This window comes from Hypanus sabinus, chromosome 1 (assembly GCF_030144855.1).
Source record: "Hypanus sabinus isolate sHypSab1 chromosome 1, sHypSab1.hap1, whole genome shotgun sequence".
In the NCBI taxonomy this organism is placed as follows: Eukaryota; Metazoa; Chordata; class Chondrichthyes; order Myliobatiformes; family Dasyatidae; genus Hypanus; species Hypanus sabinus.
The window spans coordinates 31586559-31605913 of record NC_082706.1 but is presented as its reverse complement, the minus strand read 5'-3'; the positions used below and the strand labels follow the sequence as shown (position 1 = coordinate 31605913).

The following is a 19355-nucleotide window of genomic DNA, read 5'->3' as shown; positions in this document are numbered from 1 at the left end:
TCTGGAATACCTACTGGAGTACTGGTGGGGCCCCGAACTGCAGAAGCAGTCGGTTGTACAGGTAAGCTGGTGACAGTGATTATCAAGAATACCTCGGAGAGGGAGGTTGCCCTCAGGCAGGGAATGCCGATGGCGCTCCTTTTTCTGATGACTGTAATGTCTAGTTTTCCTGTGAGACAAGCAGGAGAGAGAAGGATCTCGGCCCAAAACATCGACAGTATTTTTTTTTCCCACAAATGCTGCCCGGCCTGCTGAGTTCCTCCAGCATTTTGTGTGTGTTGCTTGGATTTCCAGCATCTGCAGATTTTCTCCTGGATCAGGAAAGCTGACATCCAGGTCATTCAACTTGGTGACTCCCTAGTACCTGGGGGTTGGAAAAGGAGGCTGACAGAGAAGATGTTAAAGTTCGAAGATGTCTTTTCTACTGACGAGTTTGATGTGGGTTGTTCCACACCATCCGAATGACAGAGGACAACCATTTCAGAGAAAGGTCTCGGCAATTAGCAGCTGCAGAGGTGGAAGCTGTTTGTCAGCATCTGCTGAAACAGAAGGAAGGTGGAAATACCACTGAGTCACGGATTCTTCATGTGTCACCATAGTGGTGGTGAGAAAGAAAAATGGGAAGGTATGAATGTGTGTTGACTATTGGACACAGAACCGACATACACAGCCTGAACGTATACTGTTCTGAGGATCAAGGACACACTGGCTTGCCTGAGTGGAGTGAAGTGGTTCAGTGTGCTAGACGTAAGGAGTGGGTATTATCAGATACCTATGAGTGAAGCCGACACAGAGAAGAGAATCCAAATGCCATTTGGATTCCCTCAGTTTGCAAGGATGCCCCAGGGCATATCAAGAGCAGCAGCTAACTTCCAGCATGCCATGGAGAAGACCGTTGGGGATATGAACTTGCTTGAGGTACTGGTGTACCTGGATGATCTCATAGTGTTCAGGTCCACCCTAGAAGAGCACGAGATGAGGCTACAGAAGGTGTTAGGTCACCTGAAAGCTGAAGGGTTAAAACTGTAACCGGACAAGTGCCAGTTCTACAGGATGTCTGTCAACTATGTTGAGCACATAGTCTCAAAAGATGGAGTAGCTATGGATCTAAAGATAGAGGTGGTGACACATGTCCAACGCCCAAAAATGTAAGTGCTCTATGCTTGTTTCTTGGACTCTGTGGGTACTACTGGAGGTTTGTGAAGGACTACTTCAAAGAGAATCACCTTTTGATTAGCTTCTGAGTGGTTACTCTCCCCTGGGGAAAAAAGGGAAGAGGACCAAAGGAGAAGATGGTAAAATTTATCTTAACCTTTTCAGAGCCTTTTGGGGCAAGATGGGATGCAAAATATGAAGAGGGCTTTCAGTTGCTGAAGGAACTGCTGACAAAACTATCTGTGTTGACTTTTACAAACCCTCAACTGTTGAATATATAACTGCTCCTTTATCCGATTTGCACAGTGCTGGGCCACTTGATCACGTATGTAAGGACTTCCTTTCCATAGCAACACTGTGAATGTCTTGGTGATTACCGATCACTACACCAGATATGCTCAAACCTTTCCTACAAAGGATCAGAGGGTCCGCTGTGGCCAAAGTGTTATGGGAAAAATAGTTTATTCATTATGGCTTTCCCAGATGGATACACAGTGATCAGGGAAAGGACTATGAGAGTAGGTGCATACATTAGTTCCTGGGTATGCTTGGAGTCGAGAAGCTGAGGACTACCTCTTATCACCTGCGGGGTGATCCCCAGCCTGAAGATGTTCAACTGGACATTGCTAGACATGCTCGAAACCCTGGATTATCAGCAAGAAGAGCAAATGAAGCCAGCATATTGGGCATCTGGTCCACTGCTACAACTGTACACAGAATAAGCTACTGAATACTCGCCATATTTTTTGATGTTTGGGCACAAAGCAAGATTGTCTGTAGACCTCTGATTTGGGACTGGAGAAGGAGACTTGCCACAGAAGACCTATCTTAACTATGTGTCTGAGATGAGGCAGGAACTGCAAAGGGCTTATGAAATGGCAGAGGTCTCTGCTACCAAGCAGAATCAGGGAAATAAGAGGAGATATGATCAAAAGAGTAGGTTCTCCCAACTGATGCCTGGAGACAGAGGGAATTTGGGGTTACCAGAGAAGCACAAGTTGGCAGACCACTGGGTGGCTACACCTTGCATTGAGGAGAGTCAGATGCTAAGTGTGTCAGTTTTTCAGGTGAAACCCAAAGATGTGAATGTGGCTGTCAAAATTCTCCATTGGAACTGCCTTTTACCTCTAGGACGAGAGGTACATGTTGGCCCAGAGCCTGACATGGACCCTGCACCTCGTAGAACGACTCTATGCTGAAGTGGGAGAACAGAAAGACAAACAGTGGGGAGACCTGAAGGGGACCTAACCACTGAATGTTGTACGGGCTCCGAGGGTGAGAAAATGGTGGTGCGTTATATGTTACCTTATACAAACTCCTCAATAATCGATGAAGAGATTTCTGAACCTCCCCACGCTGATGCCAATGTAGCAGTGGTGGGGGGAGGGGGGGTTGACAACTAGCGGTGGACAGGCAGGCTTGCGGCTAGACAATGAAGGGAAACTGGGCTCCAAAGTAACTGGGGGTGAAGCTGAGCTCAGTCAAGAAGCAGAGGGACCAGTGTTGCCGGAAGGTACGAGTAATGGACAGAGGGAGGAAAGATCTCAATGAGTGTCTGAGACTGAAGAACTGGATGATGGAATAAGGAGGTCTCAAAGAGTCAGGAAACCCCCAGACAGGCTGGCCTATGATGCCTATCCCCCTACTGAGACATGTCACTACCTTTTACAAATGGATTGGAGGTCTTGATATCACAAAATTCCTCTGAAAGCTGTGTTATTAATGATGGGTTGATAAATTTCAAAGTCCTGAGGACATGGCTATTTTTGGTGTGGAGAGAGTGTAACACCCTGGTAACGATTGTACTGCTAATGTCATAGGGTACTTCATATAATGGTTCTCTGTAGAAGCAGGGTGTTCTGTTGGTAGAGTTTGGATTACCATTAAAGACAAGGGATGATTACGTACATTGTGCCATTAATCAGGATGGTGGAACTGGAAGAAGGTTTGAGAGAACGTTGGGGGAGAAATTTTGTGACAGACACTGAGCTGGGTCAAGGTCTTTTTATTGGCAGGAGATGGAGAGAGAAAAAGCTAGAGAGAACCAGCTGTAGGATTTGATCCTGCAGGAACATGTGATACGATGGAGCCCAAGAGGGGAAAGTCCACCGGGGATCCGTGAAGAGGAATTGGCACCACAAGCTCATCAGGCACAACAGCTTTTGGAATATTTGAGCTCCAACCTGTGCACATTTGACTGTTTATTTGTGATGGCCCTTTTGTTTTTTTTCTTTCTTTTCTTAAATAACTGTTTGGTTAAGCTAACAATCATAAATATACTTTCTTTATAATTGTATGCCGTGTACGAACTGTTATTTCTTGCTGACTGGAGCTTGCATAGGAGCAGGAAGTTACCCAGTATTCACACAAATCGGGTTTTTGGAAGCGGGGGTGTGAGACATTACAACCTCAGTGGTTTGGCTAGACCCAAGTCATATCCACCCTAGGCATACAGGGTCTGATAAAGGTGGTTTCCTCACTGCTGATTCCAGTGGCTGTTAGCAAGAAGCTAACATGCCACATCTCTAGAGATGCCCAGTAAAAAAGGGTTCCACTTAGGTCCCATCACTTCTTCTCCATCCTGATGTTTGTCTGAACAACAACTGAACCTCTTGACCATTTCTGCATGACTTTATGCACTGAACTGCTACCACATGACTAGCTGATTAGATATTTGCACTCACAAGCACATGTACTTGCCTAATATGCCAGACACTGAATGTACATTAAAGTCTAAAAGAGTTAAAAATAACTCTTAGTCTTTGGTTTTAGTTACACAGTGCAATTTCCATGCAAGTCTGGAGAGCATAGAAAATGGACAAGAGAAATTGCTGCACATTTGTGAACTGAGCATTAGGGAATTGGAGGAACAATTGCACTGGCTCATTTAAAAAATAAAAACTGCAGATGCTGGAAATCTGAAACGAATGAGAAATGTTGCCAGAGCTCAGCAGATCAGGCAACACCTGTGGAAACAAAGCTGATAATTAAAGCAGAAAATCCTGGAAGCACTCAGCAGCTCAGAGAACGTTTGTCGGGAGATAAAGAGAGTTAATGTTTCAGATCAGAGACTTCTCTTCTATTGATAAGATAGCATTTCGGCTCTGAGTTTCGAAACTGAAACATCGGTTCAGCTTCCTTTTCCACAGATACTGTCTATTTCTGTTGTTTCAGATTTCCAACATTGGCAGTTTTGCTTTATTTTCAGCAAGGAAACAGAAGAAAGAGTATGTGGAAGACAGTCTTCAACAAAGCACAGGCATCTTCTTTACCTCTCCACCCATTCTATATCTCTAACTGTCAAGTTGCCAGTTCTACTTGCATTCGACTGTGTCAATAACTGCAACAATAACATATTCCCACCTGCTGTTCAACAAGTTCTTTTGACTTATCTATTATTACTACCTTTTAAATGCTCCCAATGGCGTGCGTCTCAAATTGCCTCTGACCATGTCCAGCTCTTGGCCTTCATGTGTGGTTTAGCTACTAAGACCAACAGATGGGGCTCATCAATCATGGTTGGCAGCTCATCTAGAAGAGGGAAAGCTCTGATCTCAAACCCCCGCTGCCTTGCGGAAGCCTTTGGGAGTAAACCCCGAGGGAAAAATCTGGAGCTGGATTTCCTAAAGCAGTCCTATGTTGAATTCAACGCTGACTGGCGATGCTGCTGGTACCAAAGTGTATCGGACTCAGCCCTTCCTTTGGGTGTATCAGATGCAGAGCTTGCTACAAGGGCAACAGCTTGCTCTCCATATCATACCAACCAGGCTTGCATATCTAGACATCTGGGATGCAACAACCCTGACTCACGGAGTTAAGTTAAAGTTAGTTAAAGTCTGTTTCGAGCCTTATAGGCTCATCAGGACTGTGCTTATGCCGGTTTCTGTGGCATGAAGCGACTGAAAGTACGAGACTCCCCCCACCCCATCCCCCACAGGATGCTGGTCTATCACGAGGTTAATCCCCAGCATTTTGCTGGCACCCATTTTCAGCTGGGTGGACTGGAGCAATGTGTGGTTAAGTGCCTTGCTCAAGGACACAGCACGGTGCCTCAGCTGGTGCTCGAACTCACAACCTTCAGATCGCAAGTCCAATGCCTTAACCACTTGGCCACGTGCCACACTCCTGACTGACGGAAGCCTCACACAATTCGGCATTCCAAACAGTCCCCTCTCATCTGCCATACCTACTCTGCGTACTTGCGATATACCTCTTCTCATATACTTGACTCAACCTCATTCCCATTGTACATCTATTCTCTGACCTAAATTTGCTTAAAATCTCTCCAAAAGCATGAGCAAATCTCTCAAAAAGGGCACTGGGTTCCTTCTGATTCAGGTGCAACCCACCCATTCAGACTGTAGAAGTCCCAGCAATTTTTTGAGGGCAACAATCGCTAATACCAGGGTTCATCCATTTAAGATGGTTAGAAGAAAGTTTAGGGGGAGATATCAGAGTTTGCTGGGGTTTTTTTTACACAAAGATTGATAAGTGACTGGAACGCACAGGATCTCTTATAATCTGATCAAGTCACCCCTCAGCCTCCTTCTCTCTGGGGAAACAAAAAAAAAGCTTATCTAGTTTCCCTCCATAATTAGATTCAGAGACAGGTTTATTATCACCCGCATGTGCTGTGAAATTTGTTAACTTAGCAGCAGTTCAATGCAATACAAAATATATAGAATAAATAAATAAATAAATAAATTGCACTGTATGTATATTGAATAGATTAAAATCATGCAAAATCAAAAATAATATATATTAAAAAAGTGAGGTACTGTTCATAGGTTCAATGTCCATTTAGGAATCGGATGGCAGAGGGGAAGAAGCTGTTCTTGAATCACTGAGTATGTGCCTTCAGGCCTCTTTAACACCTACCTGATGGTAACAGTGAGAAAAGGGCATACCCTGGGTGCTGGGAGTCCTTAATAACGGACGCTGCCTTCCTGAGACACCGCTCCTTGAAGATGTCCTGGGTTCTTTGTAGGCTAGTACCAAGATGGAACTGACTGAATTTACAACATAATTAGATATTTCCCGATCGATCTCCTTGGCATCTTCTCCAGCACAACCATTTTATTGTGTGGTGACCAGAACTTCACACAATGCTCCAAATAGAGCCTCAACAAGTGCTTTGTAAGATTCCAACATAATACCCCAGCTCTTATATTCTAAGCCGCAACCTAGGGAGGCAGGCACGCCATATGCCTTATTGACCACCTGCCTAGCTACATTCTGGACAAAATACATTTGGGCACCTTGCACTCTCTGTTCATCAACATTCTTTAGTGCCCAAAATTGTTTCAGAAAATTGTTTAATGTTTGTAGAAATGAGAGGGATTATCCAAGATGATTATTCCCGGGGAAGGATCATTCCTTCACAAATCAACAATTACCATTTCCCAGTGCACTTTCCTCACTTGCTTGGTTCTCCTTTCCCATTCCTTCACCCACCTGGTTCCATCTGCCCATCATCCCTTCCTTAATTGGTTGCACTTATCATCTTCCTGCCTCTGTCTCTACATTCACTTTCCTCTTCTCTCCTCACATAACCACGGTACATCTACCCGGGTGTCTTCTCCTTATATGGCTCCACTGCCATCCACCAGCATTTGTCTTGACACTCAGCCCTCCTGCCTACATCTGCCCTCCCTTCATTCTCCGTTTCGCCTGGTTCCACCCATGACCCACCAACCTGTTCCACAACTCCCTCTTACCTCTTTATTCTGGCTTCCTTCTTTCTGTACTTGTAACCCTGATGCAGGCTCCCAACCTGAAATGTCAACCATCTCTCTGTCTCCACAGATGCTGCTTAAGCCACTCGTCCTCTAGCATGTTTTGTTTCTTTTGTTTTTAAATTCCTCACCCACGTCTCGATGACTGAGCCAATGGCTTGCAACTGTGCTGCACCTTGACAATGGCTTGACGAGTAGAGTAAGGCTGCTTACGTTTTCTGATCGGAGCTTCTTGGCGGGGCATCCTCCATCGAGAGGGTGAAGCATGTAGTATAGGCGAACCTTGCTCGCGTGCTTCCGACTCTGCAGAAAAGACAGTAGGAACTGCATGAACTCCAAAATGGAATCTGACATCAAGACATGCTCTCTCTTTGACCTCTCTGTTTTGTTTATTCAGCTCTGGGCAGTTCAATCTAGTACTCTGTTCAACAGATATCACTTTTCCTTTCCTTTCTGTGGCAGAAAGAATTACTCTCTCTAGCTGTACGGCCGTCTATCACAAAGTACACTGCAATGCTGTGGTCAAATCAACACGTACAAACAAGCTGGAGCAACTCAGCAGGTCGGGCAGCATCCATGGAAACGAGCAGTCAATGTTTCGGGCTGAGACCCTTCGTCAGGACTGACTTCATCCGTTAGTCTCAAGAGAGAATGGATTTACAGTTTCCAGGGTTGTATGGGAGACCACCAGTGTCATCGCAGAGCAATGTGTGGTTAAGTGCCTCACTCAACAACACCACATGCTGCCTTAGCTGAGGCTCGAACTAGCGACCTTCAGATCACTAGACCAAAGTCTTAACCACTTGGCCACACGCCAACACTTTGCTTTCAATAGACTCACCAAGGATACTGAACTGACACTCATAGCTTTAGATGTGCTGTGCTCTAGGGACAGTTTTCTATGCTGAAAGTAGAGTTGAAGCGCTAATTATTCCTGTTGTTTGAGCTAATTGTACATGGTGTTCTCATTTTATTGTTTTACATTCTGCTTTTAAGGTTTTGATAGCAACAGACTTGCTGAAAATCACAACCTTGATGACAGCTGCAATTATAAGGTAGTTAGTTGTGGGTTGTGCTTCGAGTATTGTTTAGCCACTCCAAATCAGTTGACCCGACTGGCAACATCGACTTCAGAAAGTAGGAGGAGGGAGAATAATGTTAATTACAACTGTTGGCAAGGACTCAACTTCTTAAATTGGTTGTGATGGTGCTCAACCTGAAGTTCATAATGTATTTATTATCAAAGTATGTATAAATTATACAACCTTGAGATTCGTCTCCTCACACTAAACAAAAAATCACAATAGAACCCATTAAAAAAGACCACCAAACTTTCAATGTGCAAAAAACAAATCGTGCAAACAATAAAAAGTAAGCAAATGACATTCAGAACTGAAGTTCACAAATGATAACAGACATGAAGCCAGTCATCAGTTCAGCCAATCCAGAAGCCCATTAGTTGAGCGGAGATGAATAAACTGGCTGAGCAGCAAGCTGAACACCCACCCGTCCCTTGCCTCCAGCCCCGACATCCTGACTTTTTCAACCTCCCTGTTGGATTGCTTCGATACACTCTCAGGCCTAGGCTCCGCCGCCTCGATTCAGCCCACACCCAACCTTTCTAATTCCCTGGGATGAGCAGGATGGCAATATCATCCTTTGCCCAAAGGGACACGTTGCTATTCCCATTGAAACCCCACACGAATTCTACTGCCACAAAGTTGCTGCTTCAGGCTAGTGTATAATTGAATATCTTCCCTGAGCAGAAATTTCCCAGGTCAATGAGGGGTGCAGAAGCACGAGCCTAGGGCAGCATCAGGCATATCTCAGCCTGGAAAGCTGCCAGTTCAGTCAAGCTCAACGTGGCCACATGAGTACTAAACACACAAAATACTGGAGAAATTTAGTGGGTTAGGAAGCATCTAGGGAGGGAAATGAACAGTTGATGTTTCAAGCCAAGACCCTTCATCAGGCCTGAATGATAAAGGGAGGGAGCACCATTATCTCACAACCAGTGGTATACACTGGAGTAGAATAGGGTGGCATATTGTTTCATATAGGAGAGCTGCTCCCTCACAGCTTCAGACACCCTGGTTCAGTCCCGACCTTGGTCATGACTCATTGGCTTGTTGAGCTCATTTACACTCCCAGTCCTTCCCACTCATGCTTGTTGTGGGTCTACAGATGGTCAGTAAAGTTTGTTCTTTGCAGACAGAGCCCAACTCCTCCAGACCCCACTGACACTCCACTCAGATACCCCACTCGTATCCCCCTCACACAACTCACTCACATCCCCCTTCCCAACAAACCTCACACACTGTCTTAACAAACACCTCATACAACACCCTGACACTCACCCTTCAGATATCCCACTCACACTCACCCTCTTCATAACCCCTCTCACAGCCCCTTATTATGTTTTATAACTTTAGGAACTAATCTAAGGAAAGACAATAAAGCTGGGCATAATACGCATGTTTAGACTTACTTCAATGAGGCACTCAAAAATGACATGGTAGGGTGATGAACTATGACATTCACATACTTCTTACTTACAACCTGTAATGAATTCACTACATTCCTCCTTACTTGGCGATAATCTCCAACTCAATGTGCAATACGTCTCAACTATAAACGTACACACATACTGTAGAATAGAATTACTATATAGACATCCACAGCATAGTAAACTTTAAATTGTCCCATTCAAGCAGACTTGCCACTGTGAAACAACCTCAGGTTCTGGAACCTACTCTGCAGTGGTTGTAGGAGTTGACTCTGGGACTGCAGCAAGTGGATCTGAAAGCTCTGGATACCTTTCTTCTGGACGCGTTGGCATCCCAAACAGTGCATGGCAAGCTGCTCGATCTGCTCATGAATCCCAGGTCACCAGACAAATCTTCAAGCTAACATTTTTATTTGACCAGGCCTAGATGACTGGCATGTGGCTCCTCCAACACTTCAGCTCTCAGCTTGGGTGGCACAACAACTCTCAACCCCCGCATAAGGCAACCCTCTGTAAGGGATAAGTTCATCCTGACACTGGTAGAAATGGGGAACTGGAATTTCTGCTGCACATCCCAGCCACTTGGGGTTACCATGTAGCCCTAAGGCAGTATGGGGTCTTTTTTGATTAACCTTTGGATCATCTCTGCTGTAACAGGGAGACTTTCATTTTGTATTGACGAGATTTCATCAAGAGGAGTGTCCAGTTTTGTAAATTTTTCAGGTATATAATATATACATTTATAATCCTTGTGCCAATATTGCAACCACAGTAAGTAATGCTCGGTTTAAAGTATTCACACTTCTTGTGTCATGCTCTGAGCCCGTAATCCTTTTAACACGGCATGAGATTTTGGAGGTGTTCTTTGTCATCCTCACTGGTAACAATGATATCATCCAGGTAACCCTGAGTGTCTGGGCAGCTTGGCAGCAGCTGGTCCATAGCTTTCTGCCAGAGTGCAGGTGTAGATGCTGCTCCAGAAATAAGCCTATTGTAGCGATAAAACTCTTTGCACATGTTTGGACTTTTCTTCACTTTCCATCTGAAGGAAGGACACTTCTCTGAAAGGTTTTCCTCTGGAAAGATATCCTCTATCCTGGGCGGAGGATATTGATCTTTCAGTACTGCATTGATGGTGACATTAAAATCACCACAGATCCTGATAGATCCATCCTTCTGGGATATTGGGATCATTGGTGTTACCCACGGGCTCCACTCAACTTGGAAAGAATACCTTCAGCCTCTATGCAATCTAGCTCACTGGCTACATTAACACAGATGGTAAAGAGCTGCTCGAGCTTTGTAAAACTTGGGTGCGGCATTCTCATTTTACTTTATTTTGGCCTTGATATGTTTGAGTTCCTAAAGCTGAAGTCCTCAGCTAGCAACAACACTCCCAGCTGCAATAGAACATGGATGCAGGTGCTTCAACCAATAAACAGACACCAGAGCTCAGAGCCAACTGCCTGGTATAAGCATTAAGTTGGAAGGATTCATGTCATCTTATCCTGACCATTGAATGGTTCATCAGAGGTGGTGCAGAGACCAGTGGCTCAGGTACGGCTGGGGCTTTTAACCTCTGTAGCAGATGGACTGCATCCTCTTATTAAGACCTGTTTTGCAAATTAAAGATCATCCAATTCAGTGTGATTTCACACCCCAGCCTTGCAATTAACTTGTCAATCAACAGGCTGCACTGCTCTGTGCCTGGCACAGGTATTCAAGAGGGTTCTCAGAAACAGATTTCCAGGCCTTCTATGGTTTAGATAAAATGCTCTCATAATAAAAAGGTTTTCAAGCTATATTCAGCAGCAAGCAATTACACTTCTACCAAAATATCACTTAGAAATGGCATATAAAATTATATTCAAAGCCTGTACCTTCGTTCCAGCCCTCCCAGATCAACTAGCTTTTTCTTCAATAACTCCCTATTCAAGAATAACATATTGGTTGGTTTGTAAAATCACTGAAAAAAATTAGAAAGCAACTCATTTCTAATTTTCATTTGGTATTTTGTATTACGTTATTGCTGACATCTCTGTCCCTTCTTAATATAGAGAAATAAATGGAAATTTATTAACACTTGTACAGAAGAGAAATCTCTACACGCTTTATCAACACAAATCAGTTTCATTCAAGTGATATGGAATAAAATCACATCAGTGAAAAAATGAGACTAAATTATGCAAATTGAAACCATAACAGATTAAACGCAAATAGTCTTTCATATTTGACAACTTAAACTGTTTACACTTCTCCAGTTGTAGAATAATGCAAGAATAGATTATAAAATATCTTAATATAAATTTATTATGATACCTCATTCTGGCACATCATCCATTGTCAAGTTATCAGGGAGCTAACATTGTACTTGCTGGGATTCATGCTCATTGCCACGGTAACCTCAAGCACAAACAAATGAGGGATTAAACACAGAAATAAAAACGCTTTTTGTTGGAGAGCTTCCACTGCATCATTAGCTCTGCTAAAACCTCACTGTTTTTCTTCCTTCGTAAATGTACAATGAGAATTTATAGAGATGATGGAAACCTGTCACACAAAAGTTAATTCATTTCAACCTGCTACTGAAAATTAATAAATGTGGAGTCCCATTTGATGGTCATTGAACCAATATGATCGTTCATCTTTTTTCTCTCTTTCTTTCTCTCTGCCTCTCTTTTTAGATGCTGCTTTGCCTTCTGAGTACCTCCATCGCATTCAGTTTTTATTTTAATGTTTATCTCATGAACAATCACAATAAGCTGCCAGAGACAGAAGAGACTGTGGGTGCTGCGATCTGGAGCTAAAGACAAATTGCTAGAGGAACTCAGCAGGTCGAGTGTGATCTGTGGAGGGAAATGGACAGGTGATATTTTGGATTTAAAACCCTTCATGTCTCACTCAACATCAAGAAAACAAAAGAAATAATAATTTCTTCAGAAGGCAGAGCTCGGGGGGGGGGGAAGGGGGGGTAATTGCGACTCATGGCGACTCCTTTGCTTGTATCTTTGGAAACAGCTCTCTTTCCATCTTTAATATCTCTATTTTTCCCTTTCAGGGTTCTTTTGAAGACCCTGACCTGGAGTTACATGCAGACTATGGTTCTTTAAAGGAATGGGACCCGCTCTTGGGGTTTCACATCTCGCCGTTGTATGGCACGCCAAGAGGTCAGCCAAACAGCTCTGCTTCTGGACCAAGCTTCTGCTTCGTTGTCCAGGCAGAAGACCGGTGTGTCGTGTGCCGTGGGAGAAGGAAGATCTAAAGCCCAAGATCTTTGGGCACAGAGCTCGGAAAAAGTGACGCAACGGACTGTTAACATTGTAAACCAGTGAGTTGTTTGTTATGTCTCCCCCCTCACTGTGAAACAGAGACACTGCTTTCTCCCTTACTTGGGAGAGAGAGAGAGCCTGTGGTATGTCAAAAGCCAGGTGAACTAGTAGTCTTTGGAGAACTGCAAGTCCGTGTCTTTGCTTGAGTGCTCAGTGGTGGGTGCCGATGCTTTTTTTTGTCGGTTGGGGGAGGGGGGGATTGTGGCTTGATGCCGCTAAAATGCAGGAGGGAAGGCAGCTAAGGAGTACTAACATTTAAGTGGTTCTAACATTTGGGTTCTAACATTTAAGTGCCATTCACTCTTTGGGGGCATTCCTGTGTTTTTCGTGGATGGTTGTGAAGAAAAAGCACTTTGGGACGTATACTGTATACATTTCTCTGACATTAAATGTACCTTTGAAACCTTAATTGACAGCAGGAGGGCAGGAGGTCTCAAACAAGCCCTACTATTCAGATTGTGAGGCAGTGGAAAGGTCTCCAGTTTCAAGTTTTTGGGAATGAGTATCACTGATGAGCTCTCTTGGTTCATCAACAGAACTTAGAAGACAAGGAAGGCACAAAAGAAACTACACTACCTGAGGTGCTTAAGGAGAGCTAATCTGCCCCAAAAATTGCTGGTGAACTTTTATCGCTGTGCGATCGATGCACAGATTGACAGTGCGCTACTCTAGCTGTAGGAAGACAGATCACAAAACACTCCGACAGGCGATCCGTCACTGGGACTCAACAACCGGACCTGAACACAATCTACAACTCTCAGAAACTACGGCGCATTCATGACATCATCAAAGACCCATCCAATCCTGGACACTGTCTGTTCAGTCTCCAAAAATCAGAAGCATCTTTGTCAAGACAGTAAAATTGATAAGCAGCTTCTTCCTGAGGGCCGTTGTGCAGCTGAATAATACAATACCAGGCTTGCATATAGCCTTTGAGTATTATGGACTATCAAAGTCACTTGTTGCATGTAAATATGGATTTTTTTTTTAATTAAGACATACTGCATGCATTGCAAATACCTGTTTTGCACAGACTGGAGATGCAGAGCAATCTCGTGTTCTCAGCAATGACAATTTCTATTCTAGTCTAATCACCTAGACCGAAAGATGGAGGGAAGCTGGCTAGTATAAATATGTGAAGGGCAGGGCAAGAGCTAGCAAGTGATAGGTGGATCTAGGTGAGGGGGATTAATTGCCGATGGTGTGAGGTGAGACAGTGACAGAATCTGGGGTTTGAGAGGTACAGGCAACCAAGGGCTGTGGCCACGCTGTATCTCTCTGAGTATATGACTTAGAGAAAGCAGGAACTCTGTCCTCCCTTGCCGTGATACAGATCTGAGTAGAGAACTTCAGTTCGGAGTCTGGCATAAACACTACAGACAGTGTGGTTCATTAAAGCTGGCTGATGGAATTGTAAAGGACAAGAAGACAGAGCATGGAACCAAATAAGGGAGGTGATCAGTTTGGAACAGTAAGGGGAAGGAGATGCTATTTAGTACACTGTGAACTCCAAAACCATTTGGACACCTGGAAAATAAACTTACAGATAAATCATAGAGGTGATTTCTTCCAATTAGTAATCGAGAAAGCTTACAAACCAAATTGAAAACTTGACAAGTTTTGTTTTACAGCCTATGCATGTAACATCACTCGGTATGGTGGATGCAGTCAACTGTGCCAATCCTTACCTCAGAATTCATCTTGTAAACTTTTCTTGATGTTAAGGATTGCAGAACAAAAAGTGGAGTTGCCTGTTTCCAGAGCCAACACTGAATAGACTTTGACATTAAATGACAGTCTCACCTTGTGGGAAAATTTGTGCTCTGAGGCAAATGCATGCATCTACGTAGTGACTTTTCCAAGTCTTCACATCTAAAAAGCTTACTACCAATCACAGATTAACTAGAGGATACCATAGATGTTGGCTCAGTAAAATTCCCCATATCCATGGTAGGTGTGTGAGTTCTCCCTGGCCAAAATCCTCAGCATCAAGGCTGTGATTACCTATCCAGTTCAGATGAAAGACACTAGACACCCCAGCAAAGACTCTACTCTTATTTCTATCGTAATGAGGAGGACTCCGAGGGATGACAGCATGACAGCTTAGAAACAGGCTCAAGGGCCCACTGAATCAATATAGTTACCTTCATCCTACATTCCCCTCCCCCCTAGATTCTAACATCAGGGGCAAACCAGGGGCAAATTACAGAAACTCTATTAAACTACCAACTTGTATGTTCTTGGGAAGTGGAAAGAGTTCAGAGAAGCTGAGGAAAACACACACCATCACAGGCACAGCATGCAAATTCCACGCAAACAATACCCAAGATCAGGGTTGAACCTGAGCCTCTGGTTAGGCAGGAGATCCACAGTAGGTTCTTCTGCATTCAAAGACTCATTTGAAAAGAAATTCTTACTCACACGTGGACATATTTTTGTATGTGACTGTTCAAACTAGAGAAGTCTCCAGACTAGCAGGAGGCCTCAGAAACTTGGTTGGGAACAGGCAGAAGCACAGGGAGATCAGCAGGAGGCATACATCAGCTCCTGAAGTCCCCAGCCACATGCTCAATCAAGCAGGTCCTACACAGGACTTTCCAAACAGCTCAGAGCCTACAGAATGGGAATGGAAACAGGTCATCCTTGATCGCGGTACTGCCTCAAGAGTGAAGGTACGTACTAGCCAGAGTGAAACTTTCACTTCGAAGAGGATTCACTCCTAATCAGCTTGCTGCCTTGAATATCTGCGGAGAACACCATCTTAAACTTACATAAAATAAGTAGATCGATCAAGATGAGAAACAGGGTTGCATGTTTGCAGACAGAAAGGACAGTCCTACTACAATAAATATTCACGCATAGTAGCATTGACCGAAACTGTTACTGAAAGAGTATCAACTGTGATATTGATTCGACATTAACAAAATATTAGAAGATGGCAGCCTCAATGGAGAAAAATAAACGGTCGACATTTTGGATTGAGTACGTTCATCAGGACTGGAAGGGGGACAGGCAGAACCAGAGCAAGGTGGTGTGTGGGGGACGAAGGAGTACAAGCTAACAGGTGACAACTGGGATCAGGATACATGTCTGTCAACTGTCCCACTGGCTCGCCCAGACACACCCAGTGTCCTCCTTGAGAACCTATCTCTGCCACTGCTTGCCGGCTCTTCAACCACATGATTACCCAGACTCGCTACTATGGTCACGTGTCTTCCCTGGAGATTTGTCTCCATCACCCCCACCCCCATCAGATTCCTCCTTCTTCATCCTTTTATCTGTTCCACCCATCACCGCTCAGCTTACCTCACGACATCTCCCACCAGCCGCCTACCTTCTCCCTCACCTGGTCTACCTGCTGCAAGCTTGCAATCCTCCTTGTCCCTACCTTCTTGCTCTGGCTTCTGCCCCCTTCTTCTCCAGTCCTGATGAGGCACCTCCCTCTGAAATACTGACTATTTATTCCCCTCCAATGATGCTGCCTGATTTGCTGAGTTCCTCCAGCATTTTGTGTGTGTTGCTTAATATTTTGGAATCTGCAGGATATTTTATCTGCAGGATATTTTGATATTTCTGGTGGGGGGGGGAGTGGTTGTTGAAAATAAGAAACAATGTAATTTTTTTCTAAATTTTGTGGGTTTTAGGACTATATTCCCCTGAACATACTGCCTGTCTCCACTCCGAATTCTGCTCCTATGTCTAATGGTTGTTCTTGAGTTGCCTTCTTAAATAACCACAGTTCTTGTTAGTAGGACTCTGCAGAGCAGTCTGCTGGGCACTAGTGGATGTTACTGATACATGAATGATAATACTACTGACGTCAGGATGGTGCATCCCTTGGTGTGGTCTTTGAAGTGGTGGTTCTTCCCAAGAACCTGCTGTGTTTTCCATGCACATGCTGGAACTCGAAACTTCGAAAGTTGCTGTTAAAATCTGCATGTGTTAATTCACCATCCACGTACAGGGCCCAGCAGAGGGGTCAGGATGTTGGGGGATACAATTGACAAGGTAGTTTGTTCTGTGCCATGGCAGAGCACAAGATGCTGTTGGAAATCAACAGGTCAAGCTGCATTCACGAGAAGAAATGGACAGTCGACTTTTCTTTCCGAGACCTTTTGTCTTAAGAAGAAGGGTCTCAATCTGAAAGGTTGACTGTCATTACACTACAGAGTTGCAGTCTGACCCATTTAGTTCCTCTAGCAATGTACGCACTGCTCCAAATTCCAGCTTTTGCACACTTTTGTGCCTCCCATTTTGTTCCCCTTCTGTTCCATGATCCTGGTAAAATTCAGTGTTGCTGCAGGATGAATCATGAGCAGCAAACAAAATCATATCAGATGAGTCACCCCTAACAGAAACTATTCCAGACAACCTTTGGAGTGAACAGACTTACTGCATCATACCATTAACAAAATCAAAATTGATGACAAGCTGTTGAATGTGACTTACCCTATTGTTATACTGTGACTTTTTATTTTGTAGACTTGACTAATCCTCGAGCACCAGCAACATTTGACAGTCTGGTTGATAGAGCTGAGCCAAGCCAAATCAAGGAGTGTAGGACATGTTCCAGGGAACAGTTTCCCTATGTAAAGCATTATATTCCTGCTACACCATCTGGCGACTTTCTAAAACTCAATTTCTCTCCCTGAATAATGGCGAGACTGACCCAACATCTTTGCCAGCATTGCCATTGCTTGGATAAAGAGGCAGAGGCAGCAGTATAACTGTTGTCCCGTAGTTATTACCCTGTCACTGATCTGAATTTAATTTGTCCTGAAGTCTACAGAATGAGAACACATCCTCATTTGTGTAGGTACACGTCTGGAATGTAGAATTGGACATTAAAAGGGACAAGGAAGATTTCAAACTCACTGATACTATGTTGTCTCTCTAATCTTGCGACTCATTAAGTCAGAGAAGATACCTAATTAGCAACTCTGCCTGCGTGCCTGCTGATCTTTGTCTTCAATCAAACTGGGTCTTTGTCACCACTACGTACTTAACAGTGAAGTCCATTTTGACATCCATAAGAACATACTGCTGATGAATGACACACCAATGGTAATAAGGAGTGAGACAATCCTCAACAATCATACACCATCAATTGGTTAAACAGCCAATGAATGATGACTGAATTACTCATTTATTGGAGATGAAATGTAAGTAGTGAAACTAAGTGGCAATTGAGAGTTCTGTTGTTGCAAGTTCAGCTGCCTCCACCTTCCCAGTCTTTGCCACGTTACAGGGTTTCCTATAAGTTTAAGGAATTTGATTGACATTCCAATGTATCATCCATCGGAATGTTTGAGGTTCATGTTACATTGTTCATTCTCAATTCCATAGGCCACAGAACATTTCTCCAATTACGAAGTTTCCTGAAAAAAAAATTAATATTAATGAGGACTTACCCCAGTCAAAATCTATAATGACAAACTGTCAGGAGCTGCCAATGTGCTTCCTTGCAAATGAGTGATTTGTTGCCCTGACCATCTGTTACAATCATGAAGTTATGCTGCAAAGTTTTTGCAAGAATATGTTGTTTTATGTCAAATTGTTAAAGATAATGACCCACAAATTCAACCCCACTGACTGACATCCTGACCACCAAACTCCCGAATCAAGACTCTTTTCTCACCCCCACTCCCGAGGTACCAACTCCAAGTGGCTACATCCAGCCTCCCCGAGACCCAATCAGCCTTCAGAACACTAACACTCGTTTGCTCTAATACGTGCAGTAACAGTTCATCCACCAACAATCAAAGTATACAGCAATAAGCCATCTGCAACTTATCATCATACCACAAGGAAGCAGCATTCATCATGCAAGGACCCCACCATCCAGGCCATGCTCTTTTTTCACTACTGTCATTGGGAAGGAGGTACGGGATCCTTAGGTCCTACACCAACAGGTTTTCTTCTTCTTAGCTAATCACCCCAACTGAGGCATAGATGGCTGACAGCAACTTGCCAGAGTTCTCTATCATGGGCCAGTCTTTCACGTTATCCCCAGGTGTAGCCCATCTTCAAAGATCCTTTGTCTCTCAGGGATGAGGCCTTTGGAGCTTCTGTTGGCATTTCTGTCACTCTGAGATTTTTATGGGAGGGGGCTGCTAGCCCCATACCCAAACCTCCTCCCTTCGTAGCTAGGCTTGAGACCATCCACGGCAGAGTTCACTCACCTCAACACAGAACTGATTCCACAGCCTTTGGTTTCACTTTTAACGACTCTACAATTGATTTTCTCAGGATTATTTATTGAGTTATTTATTTATGTATTTATTGTCTTTCCACATTGGTTGTTTGTCAGTACATTTGTTCAAAGGTTCATTTATTATCAATGTATATACAACTCTGAAATTCTTCTTCTCCTGATAGCCACCAAACCATGAAAGAAATGAAAGGCAGCTTTTCCATTGGTTCTACAGTATTTCTTTGTTCTACTGCTTAATCCCTACAAAAAATTAATCTCAGGGTAGTATATGTTAACATAAACACTCTTTGAAAGAAATCTACTTTGAACTTTGCAGCATACAATTTCTAGACCAACTTTGCTGTGGACAATGAGTGAAAGCTTTAATTAACACTACTTTTTTGGTTGAATTTTTCCATTATATCTGAGCAACATCC

At 43.7% G+C, this 19355-nt stretch overlaps 1 protein-coding gene across 1 annotated transcript in view; it reads right to left on the bottom strand.

The window, feature by feature from the left end:
* LOC132397814 (zinc finger matrin-type protein 4-like) overlaps positions 1-19355 on the bottom strand; it is a 192671-nt gene that overhangs the window by 151241 nt on the left and 22075 nt on the right. The window contains exon 2 of the mRNA XM_059976594.1: positions 7104-7193. Coding sequence (XP_059832577.1) covers positions 7104-7193 — 90 coding nt within the window. The remainder of the gene's footprint in view (positions 1-7103; positions 7194-19355) is intronic.